We start from the raw sequence: 19382 nt of genomic DNA on the forward strand, positions 1-19382 counted from the left end.
AAGGAAGAATTTAAAAGGATCAGAGGGCCGCGCTTGGGAGGTGGAGACAGGAGGATTGCGCAGGTTCGAAGCCAGCCGTGCACGCTGGCTTAGGAGACCCTGCTTCCAAATAAAAATGTAAAAATAGGTCTGGGAGTGTAGCCCAGAGGTAGAAGGGCTTCCAGGAACCCCAGTACCACCAAAAAAAAAAAAAAAGGGACCAGAGGTAAGGTAAATCCCAGTCCTATGACCCTCCACAAACATCAGCACCTTGTTGGGGGTGGGAGGGAGACTGAACCCAGAGGCATTCCAGCTCTGAGCATCTCACTTTGACTTGAGCACTTCAGCTCGCAGAAGACCACATCTCTGCACTCTCTGAAGAGTCAGCTGCATTGTAGATTGCTGTTTACTCTGAGTATCTACAAAGGTTCCATTCCTGCAGGCCGGCCAGCTCCGTGCATACCGTCTATGTCTGAAGCATACACTTCTCCGTACATCATCCAGTATGGCTCGAACACCACATCCCGGGCCAGGCTCCAGGATGGAGGCTCCTTTGGGGAAAGGATGGCTTTGCGCGCCACACCGAAGCTCAGCAGGACGATGGCCATCATGATGACGATGTAGAACATGTTTGCTGCCTGCAAATTAGCACAGTTCAACCAAAATGTCGTCCGAGACTTGGAATTCAAAACAAATCCAATACTAGCAGCCATCATGAATACGCTGACCAAAAAGACTGTTGGGTCACTGGCTAAAATGCCCTAGTCCATACGTAGCTGGATTTTTTTTTTTTGGGGGGGGGGGCAAAACTATTTACTTTTCTCTGCACAGTTTGTGTTTCAAGTCAAAGTAATCTATGGAACCACATAAATGTGCTGAGAGTAGAGAACAAAGGCTTCTTTTAAAGTAGTAATAACATGCAAGTAGCTTTTTTTTTCTTTTTTTTCTTTTTTTTTGGTGGTACTGGGGGTGGAACCCAGAGGCTTTCTACCTCTGGGCTATACTCCCAGACCTTTTTTATATTTTATTTGGAAACAGGGTCTCACTAAGTGCTGAAAGCCTCACTACGTAGCTGAGGCTGGCTTTGAACCTGTGCGATCCTCCTGTCTCAGCCTCCCAAGCGCGGGGATTACAAGTGTGCGCCACCATGCCCGGCATGCAAGTAGCTTTTGGTTAACACCCAGCTTTTCACCATTTGAAGAAGTGGTTAGATTAGGAAAAGAAGAAGAATGATAAGGAGAAGGAGGAGGAGGAGGAGGAAGAGGAGGAGAACAAACAAAACAAACAGACAAATGGGTATAGTGGTACATGCCTATAATCCCAGATCATGGGAGGCTGACACAGGAGGATTTCAGATTGAGGCCAGCTTCAACAACTTAGCAAGACCTTCAGTAATTAAAGCAAGATCTTGTTTCAAATTTCAAAAAAAATTAAATTAAATAGGGCTGAGGGTGTAGTTCAGAGGTAGAATGTCTCTGGGTTCAACTTTCAGTACCAAAGAAAAGAAGAGGGAGGAGGGAAGGAAGGAAGGAAGAAAGGAAGAAAGGAAGGAAGGAGGAAATCAAATCAAGTCTAATGACATCCAACCACTTTTCCACTTTTTACTTCCAGGATATCTTCAGGAAGCATTAGAACTGGGAAGCCGATCGGGCCAGTTTCCTTACCTACTAAATGTGCCTCATCTCAGCCCTTGGCTCCTGTGGCAGAGACAATATTCACCAGCATTTCCGTCCGCGCCCGTGAGCTTCCCCACATTTCCTCTCTGTCTGCCCTGAGACTTTGTTACTCTCAGTCTTTGCCATGGGAAACCTCATGGACAGGCCATGCCACGGCACGGAGGGAGGCTGTCTCCACGTCGCTGAATCCCGTGCCCATCAAGCTGGCCAGGTCTCAGCTTTGCGCTCAGTCACCGAGAGGAACCGGTGACTTCAGCCTGGCCCACCTAGCAAATACCCGAGTGGCCACGCCCAGACCACACTTCTGGGCTAAGAGAGAAGAAAACTTCCTTCAGAGTCTCTATGGGCCCTGTGGGCTTTCTTTGTTTCAGCACTACCTCTTCAGAGCTTGCCCCTCCCTGCCAGGGAGCATTCTAGAAGAATGGTGCTGATAGCACACTCTTAGAGGGTAGGTCTGAGGTACTTGCTAAAAGCCAGATGGAAAAGGCCAACCAACATCACTACACAGCTCAGGTGACAGCCTGGAGCCGCGTGGCCCACTGGGGACCCTGGCTCCCTACACACACCCTTGAGGAACTTGCTGACCCTCCACCCTTGTATGTGAAATGTGGATAACACTACAACTTATAAAGCTGTTTTGAAGATTAAAAGAATACATGGTAAACCGGGTGTGGTAGTGCATGCTTGTAATCCCAGCATTTGGGAGGCTGAGACAGGAGGATTGCACAGGTTTGCAGCCAGCCTTAGCTACTTAGTGAGGCCCTTTGCAACTCAGTGAGACCCTGATTCAAAATAAAGAATTAAAAAATAGGGCTGGGGGTGTCACTCAGAGGAAGAATGTCCCTGGGTTCCATCCCCAGTACTGAAGAAAAAAAAAAAGAATATATTATAAAGCCAAAAAAAAAAAAGCACTATTTATAGTATGGTAAGCCAGGTATGGTGGCACACACTTGTAACCCTGACAACTTAAGAATCTGAGACAGGAGGATCACAGGTTCGAGGCCAGCCTCAGCAACATAGTGAGGTCCTCTACAATTTAGTGAGACCCTGTTTCAGAACAAAAAATAAAATAGGGCTGAGGGTATAACTCAAGAGGTAGAATGCCCCTGGGTTCAATCTCCAGTATCACACCAAAAGGGGGGGGGGGTGGTAAAGGAGAAAGAGTGAGTGATAAAGGAATAAACTAATACTTTAGCAGAAAATATCCATGGAAGTACATGCTTATAATCCCAGTACTCAAGAGGCTGAGATAGGAGAATCACAGGTTTAAGACCAGCTCTAGCAACTCAGTCAGACTTTCAGTAACCTTCACAAGATCTTGTTTCAAAACAAAAAATAAAAAGCACTAGGTGTGAGTCGGGCGTGGTGGCCCACTTTGTAATCCCAGCATTTGGGAAACAGACAGGAGGATCGCGCAGGTTCGAACCCAGCCTCAGCTACTGAGTGAGGCTCTCAGCAACTTAGTGAGACCCTGTTTCCAAATAAAGTATAAAAAAATCTGGGAGTATAGCCTGAAGGTAGAAAAGCCCCTGGGTTCCATCCCCAGTACCACAAAAAAAAAAAAAAAAAGCACTAAGGGTGTCATTCAGAAGTAGTAGACTAAATGCCCCAGGTTCAATCCCCAGTATACACATACACACATATATAAAAGAAAGCCGGGCATCAGAGATGACACATGCTTGTAATCCCAGTATTTGAGAGGCTGAGACAAGAGGATTGCAGATTCAGCAGGTAGTGAGACTCTCATCAACCTAGAGAGACTGTTTCAAAATAAAAATAAAATGGGGCTGGGGGTGTAGTTTGGAGGTAAAATGCCTCGGCGCTGGGCATGGTGGCGCACACTTGTAATCCCTGCGCTTGGGAGGCAGAGACAGGAGGATCTCACTGGTTCAAAGCCAGCCGCGCTGGCTTAAGAGACCCTGTTTCCAAATAAAAAAGTATAAAAATAGGTCTGGGGGTGTAGCCCAGAAGTAGAAGCGTTTCCAGGAACCCCAGTACCACACAAAAAAATGCCTCTGGGTTTAATTCTTAGCACCACAAAAAGAAAAAAAGAAAAAAGAAAGAAAACATTCTTAGCATTAGCCTGATACAAATCTAGCTCTCCAGAATTACTATGCTCAGAGACTAATCTGAATCAATCCCACATCATCTGATCCTAACCAACGATTCGGCTCAGTACTGAGATCAACTACCTGATATGTTACCCAAGAATATTTTTTGTAACTATTAATTGGTGGTTACAGAGAAAATAGTGATGAAATTATCTCACTGCCTATGCTACTAAAAATAATTCCCAAAGTTAAACTATGAGGCAGGAGACACGATATCAGGTAGAACCATTAAAAAAGAGCACTTGCATATAAAACCAGACCGTACCCACCATTTTTGCAATCATGGTCACATAAGGCCCCGCATGTTGGTTCACAGCAAAGAAGTCCATGAGCCGAGAGAACCAGAAGATGATGTCGATGCAGTAGATCAGTCTTCCCGCTGTGTGAAAAGGAGGATGACCCCACCGCAGGCCAAAGCCAACCGAAAACAGACCGATGGCCACCGTTTCCATTAAGTTCCAGTACTCACTAATCCATACCTTCACCTTTTGAGTAAACTTCCCAGGTTCTGAAATACAGATCTAGAAGAAGAAATAGAGGGAAAATCAAAGAGGAGGGTACAGGGTGGGACAGCTCAGCGGTAGAGTGCTTGCCTAGCCTGTGCAAAGGCCCCGGTTCAACCCTCAGCGCTGCAAGAAAAGGGTTGGGGGCACCTCAACCACTCATTTAAAGAGAAACGCGAATCCTGCCAAACCTCATGTCAGATTTGGGTTATCCTTGGTAAGGAATTATTTAAACCATTCTGTGAATATATTTATGTCTATTAATTAAAGTTAATTAAAATTAAATTAATATTAGTGTACAATATTAATGCTATTCATGCTAGAAAGTTACTTGAAACTCTAATTAGAATTACTTTTTCTTGCTGCATTGTAAGCATTCGTCCTGATGCGTCAGGGCGACGGAGACACATGTGCACACAGCACGCACAGAGCGTCCGCCCCTTCCCAGCCCAGCCCTCCCTCTCCCACCTCCCGTGCTCAGCACAATGGCCTTGATAAGTTATTGTATGTACATCATGTCCATTGAGGTGTTTCCCCCTTCAGGTCTTCCTCCCCCTCCAGCCTCCCGCAGGTCCCTCCTCCACTTCACTAAGGTTTCTCCTCCTCGGTCTGGAGTCCCTCCTGTGTTCCAATTTCTCCCTAGCTTCCACATAAGAGGGGCTCATCCGACCTTTCACTTTTGTGCCTGACTAATCCCACCTAGCATAATATTCTCCAGTTCCATCCATTTCCTGGCAAATGACATAATTTGATTCTTCTTTGTGGCTGAATAGAATTCCATTGTGTATGTATCCCACAATTTTGTGATCTGTTCATCTGTTGTTAGGCATCTCAGATGATTCCATAGTTTGGCAATTATGAATTGTGCAGCTATAAATATAGATATGCTGGTATTGCTATGGAAGCCTGGTTTCAATTCTTTGGGGTAGATGCCCAGGAGTGGTAGAGCTGTATCATATGGGAGGTTCATTTCCATTCTTCTGGGGACCTCCACACTGTTGTCCAAAGTGATTGCACTAATTTGAAATCCCACCAACAATATATTAGAGTTCCTACTTCACCGATCCTAAACTAACAGGAAGCACAGAGACTTTTGTTTGTTTGTTTTGTTTTTTGTCTTTGTCTTGTTTGTCCGTTTGGTGTTGAGGATTGAACCCGGGGCATTATTTCTCCAAGCTGCACTCCCAACCCTTTTGATTTTTTATTTTGAAACGAGGTCTCCCTAAGTTGCTGAGCTTGCCTCAAACCTGACATACTCCTGTCTCAGTCTCCTAAGTACTGGGATTATAGGCATGTACCACCATACCCAGCTGCACCAAGAGCTTTTGAAAAATTCAATATTGTAATGAATTTATATAGCTAGGATTCCATTTCACGGGGCACAGAAAAGTGCAGAGAATACTAGATGGAAACCAAAGAATTCTGTTATCTAGTGCTATCGCTGCTATTTAGTGAATTGTTAACAAACTACTAAGAATATGATGTTGGAACTCACGATTACAAAATATCACCCCTGAGATACTTTATCAGACAAAATAAAACAACTAACGTATTTTTCCTGAAGCATAAAATAATGGTAGAACTCAGGTTGAGTTATTTTCTTTAATCTATATATTTTACATAAATAGCCAAGCGTGGTGGTGCACACTTGTAATCCAGTATTTGGGAGGCTAAGACAGGAGGATCACAGGTTCAAGACCTGCCTCAGAAACCTAGTAAGATTCTCAACAATTTAGTGAGACCCTATTTCAAAACAATTAAAAAAAAAAAAGATAGGAGTGTCGCTCAGAAGTAGATTGCCTTTGGATCTAATCCCCAGTACCAAAAAAAAAAAAAAAAGAAAAGAAAATTTACATAAATAACCAGCGGGCAATTTAAGTAAAATAAGAATACACTTACTGAACCAGTCTGGTGGTGCACGCTTGTAATCCCAGCATTTGGGAGGCTGAGACAGGAAGATCATGATTCCCAGACAGCCTCAGCTACTGAGTGAGGCCCTTTGCAACTCAGTGAGACCCTGTTTCAAAATAAAAAATAAAAATAAAAAATAAGGCTGGGGTTGTAGCTCGGAGGTAGATGCCCCTGAGTTTCATCCCTAGTACTGAAGAACAAAAAAGAATACACTTACTTATGGATGAGGATACAGGGAAATAGGAACCCTTATATTCGGTTGGTGTAGGTGGGATCGGAAACTAGTACAGCTGTTATGAAAATCAGCGTTGAAGTTTCTCAGAATGGAACCACCAGATAACCCAGCCATACCTCTCCTGGTCTCTTTCCAAACGAAAAGAATATTATAGCAATACATGCATATCCATATTTGCAGCAGCATAATTCTCAAGAGCTAAATTATGGAAACAGCCCAGGTGTCCATCAACAGATGAATGGGTTATGAAACTGTTGGATATACACACAATGAAATTTTACTCAGCTACAAAGAAGAACAAGATTATGTCATTTGCAGAAAAAAATGGATGGAACTTTAGAATATTATGCTAAATGAGATTAGCCAACCCCAAAAAACAGTTGTATATTTTCTTTCATATGTGGGATAAAGTAGAGACTCCCGTGCAGTGATGAAGGGGGTTTGGGGGCGGAAGGAGGGGAGACGGAGACATAATGAGAGTAGCAGTTTAAATAATGCTATGTGCATATATGAAATCATCAATTCCAATCTCAATTGCATGTACAGGGGAGGGGAGGGGGAGTTGGGCTCTGGAGAGAAACACACCGAGTACTGTGTGAATGTACATTCCTATCACCCTATATCTGTATCTCATTACAATACATAATTATAATGCACCAATAAAACTATAAAAAAGAATGTATATATCCCATTATCAGACAAACTAAAACAGCAAGCCTACTTTTTCTGAGACATAAAAAGTATATGATGTTATATATAATGTTATATACTTTTATATATATATACTTTAGTATATAGCATTGGTCAAGTGGTAAGAGAACAAAATAAATGTGTGCCAATACACAGACACAGAGACACATATACACTGCCATATGACCTAGTCTAAATCATAACTATTTGTGATTACAGTTATAACCACATGGGAATGTTAATTTTTTTTTTTTTTTGTGGTACTGGGGTTCCTGGAAGCCCTTCTACCTCCGGGCTACACTCCCAGACCTATTTTTACTTTTTTTTTTTGGAAACAGGGTCTCCTAAGCCAGCGCGCACGGCTGGCTTCGAACCTGCGCGATCCTCCGGTCTCCGCCTCCCAAGCGCGGGGATTACAAGCGTGCGCCACCACGCCTGGTGGGAATGTTAATTTTTAAGTGACACATTGCAAACTAGAAATGAAAATTTGGTTTGCTTTGTTTCTTGGACTACTTGTTCAGAGAGATTTTCAGCTTCAGTTTTCAACCAGTTTAGTAGAAACTTTCAAATGCCATAAATACACTCCTTACGTGTCATGCCACTTTCCACGCCATTCTGTGAGGTGAAACTGAAACTTTGTAGGGAGTGCTAGGCTATAAAAAAAATCAATTCCATGGGAGGAAAACGTTCGCTTGATAGAAATAAAATAGTTGGGGAGTTAATAATATTTAAATGACATCTCTTATCACTCTAAGACTAACACACACACACACACACACACACACACACACACACACACACACACACACACAGAGCTGTCTGCTTCAAAGGTAACTGTTTCCAAAGTCCAGCCGCCAGCAGAAAGGATTTGACTAGGACAAAGGGCTGCAGTCAGGAATTTTCCAGTGACCTCAAGTAGCATGCGGGTGGGGATCAGGTTGTTCTCTCCCTCCCATGCTGGACGCTGGACGGTGGGTCTGTCCTCCTCACCAGACCCGAGGACACCTGTGCAGGATATGCCGAGGACCAAGGGAGAAGGGGAACTCACCTCCCTGACTTTCTCGATGGCGTTGGTAAAGATGTAAATGATAACGAGCCACTCCTGCACGCTGGGCTGGGGCTGCATCTCCACCAACACAGTGTAGGTGAACAGCATGAGGAAGGCCAGGTACGCCATCTGCGGGGACACGTCGGTGTGTGAGAGCGTGCGACACGCACACACAGACGAGCCGGGAAGAAACATGGGCATGAATTTCCACCTGACCACAGGAGAACACAGCTGCGGCCGCCCCTGATTGTCAAGGAATTACGAGCCCCTGCGGTCCCCTGCTCTAGGATTTGGTGGCAAGACTAAGAAGCAGTTCTCAGGTGCAGGGGAGGAGACTGCCTGGCCCTGTTGCCTACTAGCTGCAATCTCCTGAACCCTGCACATTCCCCAGCAGACCCTGGCAAACTAACAGCAAGCAATCGAAACCTTCGTATCCAAATCTCCCTCCAATCCAGACCTCCAGAGTGCCCAGTAGGCCAGGAACAACATCCTAAATGTGCATTTTCTTTTTTCTTTTACCTTTTTTTCTTTTTTTGTGATATACTGGAGATGGAACCCAGGAGCTTTCTACCTCTGGGCTACACTCCAGACCTAGTTTATTTTTTTTAATTTCAAAACAGAGTCTCACTAAATTGTGGAGGGCCTTACAAAGTTACTGAGGCTGGCCTCGAACCAGTGATCCTCCCGTCTGTCTCCAAGTACTAGGACTACGAGTGTGCGCCACCACACCCAGCTCTAACTGTGCATTGTCAACCACAAAGAATAGTGGCCTTTACTACATCCAGAAGTTTTATTTTATATTAATTAAAATGAATGGGAACTAGTGGGTAATGGGTGGGACCTGAAGGGAATCATGCCAAGACTTGTGTACGTGTCTATTTATATGAATTTGAACCTCAATAAAATGTACAATTACACTAATGCACTAATAATATATATGTAAATAACATATAATGTAATATGTAATATAAATAATATTCTTGTTAGTACTTGATAGGAAAAGACAGGAGGCTCTTGAGTTGGGGTAATAACTTAGGGAGACCCTGTTTCAAAATGAAAAATTAATATGACTGGGGGTTTAGCTCAGAGGTTGAGAGTCCCTGGGCTAATCTCCAGTACCCCCACTGACACACTCACAGATACACAGTCATTCAGAGCTACGTATTTATTCAAGAAGTAGGTAAAATAAGCGTGTGCTTGGCCAAGTATATACTGAGATATATAATACATTTACATTAAATGTCCTTTCATAGTAACACTTCAAATGTTTTAGAAATATAAAACTTTGGCCATGAGCAATTTAATTATGGCCAACATTAGAAAAATAAATGTGCCGGGCGTGGTGGCGCATGCTTGTAATCCCAGGACTTGGCACAAGTTCGAAGCCAGCCTCGGGTAGTTAGTGAGGCTCTCAGCAACCTAGTGAGACCCTGCTCCCAAATAATATATTAAAGAAAAACAGGTCTGGGAGTGTAGCCCAGAGGTAGAATGCCCCCAGTACCACACAAGAAAATAAATAAATAAAAAAGAAAGAAAAATAAATGCTACTAAATACATGTGAAAAGTACCCAATAGATTTAAAATGCAGGTCATGCTTCCTCTCTACTACTCACAGTAGACTTAAAATTTGATCACACAATTCAGCTCCTAAGCTTTTTATTATTCTCAATACATTTATGAGCTAAAGACAAAAACAAACGCCTGCATTTTTGTCTATATAACACAAACAATATTATTAATAAAAATATTCCTGCAAAGGAAAATTGATTTGACTGCTGATTTTCTTGCCCAAGATGGGAAAAGAATCCACCCACAAACGCTACTATTAACTTTATTCTACAAACGCTGCTATTAACTTTATTGTTCACAAAATTCCAATTGCTCGGTTTCAGCTGTTGTAACTCTAAGCAGTACAGGAAAGAAAAATCAGCTTATGCTCAGACTCCCAAAGCAGGAGAGCACCAAGGCATCCTCGCCTTCCCCCAGCCCCCATCCTGTGTGCTTTGTCATCCTCTCCCCCCTTTATCTATCTATTTATTTATTTATTTATTTATCTATTTATTTATTTATTGTTGGTGTTACTGGGGTTCTTGGAAGCCCTTCTACCTCCGGGCTACACTCCCAGACCTATTTTATACTTTTTTTTTATTTTTGGAAACAGGGTCTCTTAAGCCAGCGCGGCTGGCCTCGAACCAGTGCGATCCCCTGACTCCGCCTCCTAAGTGCTGGGATTACAAGCGTGCGCCACCACGCCCGGCCTCTCTCCCTTTTTTTTTTTCTTTTTTTTTTTCCTCTCTCCCTTTTTTAAAATGCTACACTTCTACATTTTTATCACAAATCGCCAAATCAGTCATATCATTACCAATATCACCATAAGTTCTCCACTGTCACTAATGCTATGCATACTGCTGTGAGACCAACCGTGTAAAACCAAAACTTGACGATGGGCGCGTTGTAGAACTCATAGATTTTCCTGGTCCAAGGAAGGCTTTGGGGCCCATTTGTTAAGTCAAAGTGTTGATTTTCATCCAGTTTCTCATCAGGGCCCCTTTCTAAGTCACAGTCTTTCTGTAAAATAAATAAGCAAACAATTTTGTAGAGGTGCGGCTCAGTGGTAGAGTAGCTTTTCTCCTATGAGACCCTGAGCTCAATCCTCAACACTACCACCAAAAATAACACTGATGTCAGAAAAAAAAAATGACAATTTCTTGTTAGCAGCTTAACTTAAAAACTGAGCTATGTAGAATATATATATATATATATATATATATATATATATATATATATATATATATGATTTGGGCAACCACCTTCCAAATTATGGCCTTAGTCTTAAAGGGAGAGAAACCTACATATACTGTATAAGCAAGCCTTTGACCAGGGAAGTAGTATAGGGTATTTCTGAAATGCAAGCTGAGTGATCAAACCCAAAGTAAGAGTATTTCTAAGGATTTAAAAGTGGTCCCTGTCACTCTTGATTAATTTCCTTTAACAATAATTTTAGAAATTGAGAGAATTCATAAGATAGATCTCTGTGAGCCAGGCATGGTGGTACACACCTGTAATTCCAGTATTTGGGAGGATGAGTCAGGAGGATCACAGATTCGAGGTCAGACTCAGCAACTTAGCAAGGCCCTCAGCAACTGAGTGAGATCTTGTTTCCAAATAAAAAATAAAATAGGGCCGGGCATGGTGGCGCACACTTGTAATCCCCGCGCTTGGGAGGCAGAGACGGAGGATCACGCAGGTTTGAAGCCAGCCGCGCTGGCTTAAGAGACCCTGTTTGCAAATAAAAAAGTATAATAATAGGTACTGGGAGTGTAGCCCGGAGGTAGAAGAGTTTCCAGGAATCCCAGTATCACCAAAAAAATAAATAAAATAAAATAAAATAAAATAAAATAAAATAGGGCTGGGGATATAGCTCAGAGATTGAATACCACTGAGTTGGTCAATCCCTAGTACCAAAAAAAACCTCTGAAACTGCCAAAAGATAATACACTTACTTCTTTACTACAAAAAGATATAACTGACATGAATCAATGACACTTTTTTTTTAATCACAGGATAGTCAGGCATAGCATTAGTATAGCATGCTGGCACCGACATTAAGCCCACCTCTGCTAAGGTGGGCTTCTTCCCCTGGGGTTCATGGGTACCCTGAGCTTCCAGAGTTCCATAAACTCCCTGAAAACAGATGCAAGGATCTGTGTTGCACATGCATTTCTTTAGGGAAAGAATCACGCCTTTCATCGGCTTCTAAAAAGATGCTCGTCAGCCCAAAGAAGTTAAATGCGGAGCATGGAGCCCCTGCGGGGTGGGAGGGAGGTCCCCGTAGGTAGCCACGCCAAGGTTCTCCTGAATGAGCTTTCAAAAGAGAGAGATGAAAGAAGCAGAACCTGGTTAGCTTTGAGAGGAGAGTGTGGAGGTGGTAAGGTGAGGGCAAGGAACGCAGGGGATGCAGCCTATTTTACTTCTATGAGGTTTTGAGTTTTACTGGGAAATGCATTCATTTTGGTTTGTTGGTTTGTTGGTTTGCTTTTGCTTTTGATGTTAGGGATTGAGTATATGGCTATTCTACCTCTGAGCTATATTCACCTTTTTTATTTTTTATTTTTCAACAAAGTCTTCTGAAGTTGCTAAGGATCTCAGTGAATTGCTGAGGTTGGCCTTGAACCTGCAACCCTCCTTTCTCAGCCTCCCAAGTGCAGGGATTACAGGTGTGTGGCCACCACACCCAGTTCATTTTGTAATTTTTACGTAACAAAAAATTCAACATTAAAGAGTGTTCTCCACAGCATCTCAGATTAGCCCTTTTCTTCATTCAACCTAGCCACAAAGGCTTCCTTCCAGGTTTTTCATGCCAAGGAATGAATTAAATTTTGCTTGGATTGTTACTATAACCGCAGTGAAATGAGATTTTGAGGCTCCGGCATCTCCATGGGTTGTCTTTAGCACCTGATTGGCTGTTCAGTTTGCTTCGCTCTGTGCACAGGGGTTGAGGTCCTGACTCAGATATGTGGGAACTGACCTGGTTCCCCACAGAAACAAACCAGCCTCAAGCGGGAATGGCAAAAAACCAATTAGAAAAGTCGCCACTTCCTGAGATTTTAATGGCAGGAGTACCACTGCAGACTGACCCCAGGAGTCAACTTAAGTAATGGTCTTGTTCTTAAATAACTTGTCTCACTTCTTCTAAGCGTGTTCCATCAGCCCTCAATTGCTCCTGACAGCCGGGAATGGATTCTAACGTACAGGGAGCGCTAACTGGGCCTGTCTCTGAGTTGAACTCAAAGACGATTGCCATCAGGAGACAACGTGAGAATGTAAATTCAGACTCAGGACTTCTTTCTATTTTATCCTTAGAAGAAAGTAAAATATTTTGCTTAGCTAACTTGTATTTATTCTCTCTCTCTCTCTCTCTCTCTCTCTCTCTCTCTCTCTCTCTCTTCCTCATTTTCACCTTTCTCTCTTTCTTTCTATCTTTCTTTCTAACAGAAATCTGACACCAGTAAGTATACAGAATAAGATTATAACTACAACCATCAACTCTGCTGCTCTAATAGAACAGGTGTTTTATTTGTTTGTAGTACTGGGGATTGAACCCAGGGATATACACGCCACCCAGCCCTGTTTTATTTTATTTATTTATTCATTTTACTTTTTTGTGTGTGTGGTACTGGGAATAGGACCCAGGGGCATTCTACCTTCAAGCTGCACTCCCAGCCCTATTTTTTATTCTTTATTTGGAAACCAGGTCTTACTGAGTTGCAAAGGGCCTCACTAAGTAGCCGAGCCTAAGTAGCCGAGCCGAGCCTATCCTCGAATGGCGATCCGCCTGTCTCAGCCTCCAGAATGCTGGGATTACAAGCGTGCACCACCACGCCTGGCTATTTTATTTTTTTTGAAACAGGGTCTCACTAACTTGCGCAGGCCCTCACTAAGTGGCTGAGGCTGATTTTGAACGTGCGATCCTCCTGTCTCAGCCTCCCAAGTACTGGGATAAAAGGTGTGCACCACTACCCTGGGCTTCTTAATATTTTTCATTGTGACGGGTCAGCATGTCCAGCGCTGACCTCCTCTCTCCCTTCCCAAGCCCACTCCTTTCCCAGGCATTGCTGGGCCCCTTTCAAGACAGCCTTGCAGACCCGCCTCGCAGTCATACTAGCTAACTGTCTTTGCCCACACCCCACGTTCAACTGACTCTTCATTTTGCATGGCCAAGTCCCAGTCATCTAGGTGGCCAATTGCTGTAACAGAACCACAGTAAAATAGCTAAAATGTAATTTTTTTAGGGAATTGTGAGAATTTACTACACTTTTTAATATTAATAACACAATTAATAAGCTGATCAATTATTGCTGCTGAAGTTAAATTCTAAGATTAATGTAGTAGGGTGCAGTGGCACATGCCTGTAATTTGAGTACTTGGGAGGCTGAGATAGGAGGGTCACAGGTTAAAGACCAGCCTCAGCAACCTACTGATACTCTCAGCAGCCTAGTAAGATCTGTTTCAAAATAAAAAATAAAAAGGGGCGGTGGAGTAGCTTAGAGGTAGAATGTTTATGGGTTCATTCCCTAGTCTGAATATAGTCTATTTTTTAATATTAACAGCACACTTAATTGCCACTCGGGGAATTCCTGTGAGGCTCTCTCTGAGGACGAGCGCCTAGTGGAATGCTCTACCCTACAACCCCTCAAGTGTTTGTGAGTTTATTCTTTTATGAAATCAGCGGGGGTCAAATCTGTTATATCCACTTACAAGTACTGTTTACTGCCAGCTGTAAGACACTGTCAATAGATTTCCTTATGTGTTTGCAGACAGATGACTGATCGAAAAATAGACATAGATGATAGATAGCTTTCTTCATTGCTCACTAAGCAAACTAAATTTAATGTGAACAATTAAATAGGCATAAAACTAAACAGAAGGCCTGCATGTAAGTTACATTCTATTCTAAAGGGATTAAGTCCTCACTACATCTCTTTCCTTAAAATTTTTTTCTGAAATTGTCCAAACTCAGCAAAGGCATCATCGGGCCAGTATACTCACAAATAGAGTAATTGTAACTAGCCCGTGCTTGCAAAAGATGATTTCTCACACATCCTATGGAGCTTAGAATGTTTCCGTCCTCTCAAATTCTGAGAGTTTCAAATACAACTAACAGGCAGAAAGAAGAGAGGGAGGGAGGGAGGAGAAAATACAAATATACCCAAATAGGAGTCATAATGAAAATAGGTAACAAATGATCTGGGGTATCAGTCAATCAGAATGGATCACTACAGATACCAGCAAAAAACACTAATTACATCTAATTAATTTTCATTTCATATTTACTGACTATGCTTTTAAATATAATAATAACCTAGAAACGGAAAAGTGCATCAGAAAAGATGCTAAAGGTGCTCCATGACAGCATAAGTACCAAAAAAGATTTTTATGGCATCTCGCAATAAATGACAATTTTATAAGCAACAATTCAAGTGGAGACATAGACAGCAAAGAATATATCCACAGCACGTTGGACACTTCATAGTGAAGAACAACTGCTAGAGAAATAGCTCGAATCACCCCTGAAAAAGCACACACGTAAAACTGTCTGGTTTTGCTGCTGGATGGAAGAGACCGAAAGATATATGGAGTGAAACCATGAGGATCAGATCAGCACAAACTCTAACGAGCATTTTTTCAAATAAGGATTTCAAGGACATGAGGCATCCCTCGTTGTTGTAAGCAGTAAGTCAATTTCTTCTACTGCTCACAAAAGAAAATGAAAATTTAAACAGTCATTAAATGTAATAAAAGTCACTGCAGCTGGGCGTGGTGGCACACACCTGTAATCACAGTACTTGGGAGGCTGAGACAGGAGGATCCGCAGGTTTGAGGCCAGCCTCAGGAACTTAGTGAGACCCTACTTTAAGATACAAAATAAAGAGGGCTGGGGTATAGCTCAGAAGTACAATGTCTCTGGATTCAATCCCCAGTACCACACAAAAAATAATAACAATAAAAGCCATTGCTTTTGGTTTTGAAGAAGAAATAAAAATTTTTGCTTAATTACACATGGTAGTTAATTAGGTCTATAATGCATGCTATATATATTAAGATTAAACAAATGCTTAATTGAGGAGTCAGAAACATTTTAGAATAATATATAACCCCAGGACATGTTACTGGACTAAAACAATGGTAACGGGATTTTTTGCTTAACAGGCAACTATATAAATAAACTTTGTATATGCGTGTTTTATACAGTCAACACCATAAACGCTCAGTTTACTCTGATAGCGCACTGACCGTGCAAGCACTTTCTTTGCTGCTGAGAGAGTCCTGGTCACCATAATACCACGTAAACTGGAAATCCTGGGCCTGGGGCACGTGCGACATCTCAGCTTTGCTTTTAAATTCCAGAGTCAAAATGGTGGGTGGTAAGAGGATACTTATGATGATCTGTCAAAGAAAACAAGTGCAGTGAGGACCCGAGAGCACTCAGGATGCACACGCTGCCCAAAGGACAGAACTAAGAATGTAAGAACTTAAGTGCATGTAACATTTCAGATACATTCCCAATTCTTTCCCTATCTATCTATCTACCTATATCTATCTATCTATCTATCTGTCTATCCAGCTTTTATAAAAAGTAAAATTTAATAATTTAAAACATATGCATATAAATATGTGATTTTAAAGTTTAAAAAAATAGACGCCACACTGTTATTATTTCCCCTAGTAGCAGGGCAGAAAGTATTTCTCTTTTTCTTTTTTTCTTTTCTTTTCTCTCTTTTTTTTTTTATAGTACTGGGGATGGAACCCAGGGGCATTCTACCTCCTAGTTACACCCCCAGGCCTATGTTTTATTCTTTATTTTGAAACAGGGTCTCACTGAGTTGCAAAGGGCCTCACTAAGTAGTAGCTGAGGCTGGCCGCGAACTGCAATCCTCCGGTCTCAGCCTCCCGAATGCTGGGATTACAAGCTTGTGCCACCACACCCAACTAGAAAGGATTCTTTTTAAATGATTGCATTGTTTTAATTATTTTTAAAACCAACAGGTGGATACTACCACATAGAATGTATTAAAATGAGCTGGGCGTGGTGGCGCATGCTTGTAATCCCAGCATTCGGGAGGCTGAGACCGGAGGATCGCGGTTCACGGACAGCCTCAGCTACTTAGTGAGGCCCTCTGCAACTCAGTGAGACCCTGTTTCTAAATAAAGAATAAAAAATTGGGCAGGGGGTGTAGCTTGGAGGTCAAATGCCTTTGGGTTCCATCTCAAGACCTGCAAAAAAAAAAAGAATGAGGCCGGGCGTGGTGGCGCACCCTTGTAATCCCAGTGCCTGGGAGGCTGAGACAGGAGGATCGCGCAGGTTCGAAGCCAGCCTCAGCTACTTAGCGAGGCTCTCAGCAACTTAGTGAGACCCTGTTTCCAAATAAAGTATAATATAGGTCTGGAAGTATAGCCCGGAGGTAGAAAGCCTCTGGGTTCCACCCCGAGTACCACCAAAAAAAAAAAAGTATTAAAATGTATTCATATTACAATTTCAAGACTATAAAAACACCAAATTAGATCATCTTCTATCCTCCCAACGTCCACAATATTTTTCATCATACTGCTATCATTTATGAATTATTAACAATGTTTGAAGAGAATTTTATATTCATCTTAAATGGCTTTTTAAGGCCCTGAGTTTGGAATATTATTTACTAAATGCTATGAAAAGCAACTAGCTGAACACTACCTCTTTTCAGATAAAAGTAAACTTCAGGTTTTTTGTTTGTTTGTTTGTTTGTTTGTTTGTTTGGGTTTGGGTTTTGTGTGTATGTATTTTGCTGTGTATTAAGCCCAGGGGTATTCCACCTCCACGCTAGAGCTACAGCCCTTTTTATTTTTTGTTTGAAACAGGGTCTCATCAGGTTACTTAGAGTTTCACTATGTTGCTGAGGCTGGCCTCAAACCTACCATCCTCCTGTTTCAGCCTCACAAATACTGGGATTACAAACATGTGCCACCACCAGCTTATATTTTACTGTTTTGGGATTCAATGGTCAAAAATAAGATAAACCTGCCTACTCACAATTCATAATTATGCAATCTAAAGGCATACCTTCATTTCTTTTATTTTCTTTTTTTTTTTTTTTTTTTGAGGAACTGGGGGTTGAACCCAGGGGCATTCTACCTCTGAGTTACACCTCCAGACCAATTTTTTATTTTTATATTTGCAACAAGGTCTCACTAAGTTGTGGATGGCCTCACTAAGTAGCTGAGGCTGGCCACAAACTTTTGATCCTCCTGTCTCGGCCTCCCAAGTACTGGGATTACAAGCCTGCGCCACCCTGCCTGACTTTCATTTCTTTTTTCATGTTGAGATACTCCCTCTTCCTCTGCCATCCCCTGTCCCCAGTGCTGGGGATGGAAGCCATGGCCCTGCACACGGCAGGCAAGTGCTCTACCACGGAGCGACTCCCCAGCTCCTGTGAAATAGCCTCTTACTGTTTTATTTTAAAATTTGAACTCCTATAAAGACACTGAATTTTCTCTAACACTTTTTCTGACTGTTTGTTTGTCTGTTTGTTTTCAGATGCAAAAACCAAAATACATGTGCCCTTCTAGATCTCAGAAAATGTATAGTTACCATGCCAGACGGTCCTATTACACTGACAAGGCCTCACAGTCTGTTCCCCTGAGCAAAGCAGAACAACTGGCCCATAAACCGGTATTGAATAATATCTGTGCCCATTTCTAAGGTAAAGGTTGGTGCCCACTGTACTAAAAGCATTTTAAAAGTTTGTTATTCCTAAATAAACCTTGAATGTATTTGTGTGTTTTTTGTTTTTGTTTTGTTTTGTTTTGTTTTTGCTGGAGATTGAATCCAGAGACATTCGACCTCTGAATGGGCTCCAAAAGCACTGTTTTATGTTGTGTTTGGAAACTCCGTTGCTGAGGCTGGCCTTGAACCTGGATTCTCCTGTCTGAGCCTCTCAGGTTCTGGGATTACAGGTGTACACCACTGTGTCTGGCTTGTATATGCTTTTAAGCTCTCATTGACTTCGCATGACTTCATCTTTGTGGGGTCAGGGCACAAATACTTACACCCATTTTGTTGGAGGGAGAGTGTTAGAGATTGAACCCAGGGGCATCCTACCTCTGTGCTAGAACCTCAGCCCTATTTTATTTTTTATCTGGAAACAGGGTCTCACTGAGTTGCTGACAGCCTCGCCAAGATGCTGAGGCTGGCTTCAAATCTGTGATTCTCCCGTCTCCTCAGCCTCCCAAGAACTGAGATTGCGGGAGAGCACTGCCATGCCTGGCTTCCATTTTTAAAAAGTAAAGCCAAGCCGGGCGTGGCGGCGCACGCTTATAATCGCTGCAATTGGGAGGCAGAGACAGGAGGATCGTGCAGGCTCGAAGCCAGCTATGCTGGCTTAAGAGACCCTGTTTCCAAATAAAATATAAAATAGGTCTTGGAGTATAGCCCAGAGCTAGAAGGATTCCATCCCCAGTACCACCAAAAAAAAAAAAAAAAGTAAAGCCACGCACAATGGCACATACCGGTAACCCCAATACTTAAGAGACTGAAACAGAAGGATCACAGGTTTGAGGCCAGCCTCAGCAACTTAGGGAAACCCTGACTCAAAATATGCAAAGGGGGCGATGTGTGCATATATGTCTACAGAAGTTTTTTACCCCATTATGATGTATGAATACAGTGCACCAATAAAAAATTTAAAAATA

At 42.3% G+C, this 19382-nt stretch overlaps 1 protein-coding gene across 1 annotated transcript in view; it reads right to left on the reverse strand.

Annotated features, from left to right (window-relative positions):
• Positions 1-19382, reverse strand: part of TRPM6 (transient receptor potential cation channel subfamily M member 6) — a gene marked incomplete at both ends in the record, with an annotated part of 139822 nt that overhangs the window by 60091 nt on the left and 60349 nt on the right. Inside the window, 5 exons of the mRNA XM_080708997.1 lie at positions 443-617; positions 4036-4287; positions 8154-8282; positions 10575-10721; positions 15948-16100. Coding sequence (XP_080565123.1) covers positions 443-617; positions 4036-4287; positions 8154-8282; positions 10575-10721; positions 15948-16100 — 856 coding nt within the window. The remainder of the gene's footprint in view (positions 1-442; positions 618-4035; positions 4288-8153; positions 8283-10574; positions 10722-15947; positions 16101-19382) is intronic.

Source organism: Muscardinus avellanarius (assembly GCF_963383645.1).
Source record: "Muscardinus avellanarius genome assembly, chromosome: 13".
In the NCBI taxonomy this organism is placed as follows: Eukaryota; Metazoa; Chordata; class Mammalia; order Rodentia; family Gliridae; genus Muscardinus; species Muscardinus avellanarius.